Here is a 463-nt window from a genome sequence, read left to right as displayed (position 1 = left end):
GGCCGCCAGCGGCCGCGCTCAACATGGCGGAAGGTAAGGGTGGGTGAGGGGGTGAGGCGGGGAAAGCGGCGCCGCGACTTCTCGACTCGCGGCGGGCGGCGGCTGCCTTGCCCGGGCGCCCCTCAGGCGGGGCGAGCCGCTCCTGAGGTCTCTTCTCCGCAGTCACAAGCGAAGAGGGGGGGAAGGAGGAGCGGGCGGGCGCCCCCAGGCCTGCCCCCTTCAGAGGAAGAAAAAAATCGCGTATTGGGGGGAAAAAAATGCGCCTGTGAAATAGTTGTTGTGGCGTTGCCGCGCTCCGCTTCGGGGGTCTGCTCAGCACCACAAGCTTCCTCGGAAGCAGCTGACTCGGCAGCGCTGCCCGGGAGCGGGAGCGGGAGGGAGGCTCCTGGTGCGGCTCCGGAGCTCGTCGGAAAAAGGAAGTTCAGTTTGGACGCATTTGAGCTTTTCCCGCGGGGCCCCCCCC

The 463-nt window shown here is 67.8% G+C and overlaps 1 protein-coding gene across 1 annotated transcript in view; it reads left to right on the top strand.

Moving 5' to 3' along the window:
* The first annotated feature begins 7 nt into the window (after positions 1-7).
* ANKFY1 (ankyrin repeat and FYVE domain containing 1) overlaps positions 8-463 on the top strand; it is a 50,371-nt gene continuing 49,915 nt past the window's right edge. Inside the window, exon 1 of the mRNA XM_006029153.2 lies at positions 8-33. Coding sequence (XP_006029215.1) covers positions 24-33 — 10 coding nt within the window. The 5' untranslated portion in view covers positions 8-23. The remainder of the gene's footprint in view (positions 34-463) is intronic.

This window comes from Alligator sinensis, unplaced genomic scaffold (genome assembly GCF_000455745.1).
Source record: "Alligator sinensis unplaced genomic scaffold, ASM45574v1 scaffold419_1, whole genome shotgun sequence".
NCBI lineage: Eukaryota > Metazoa > Chordata > Crocodylia > Alligatoridae > Alligator > Alligator sinensis.
Note: the sequence above shows the minus strand (reverse complement) of the source record. Positions and strands in the feature narration are given on the sequence as shown.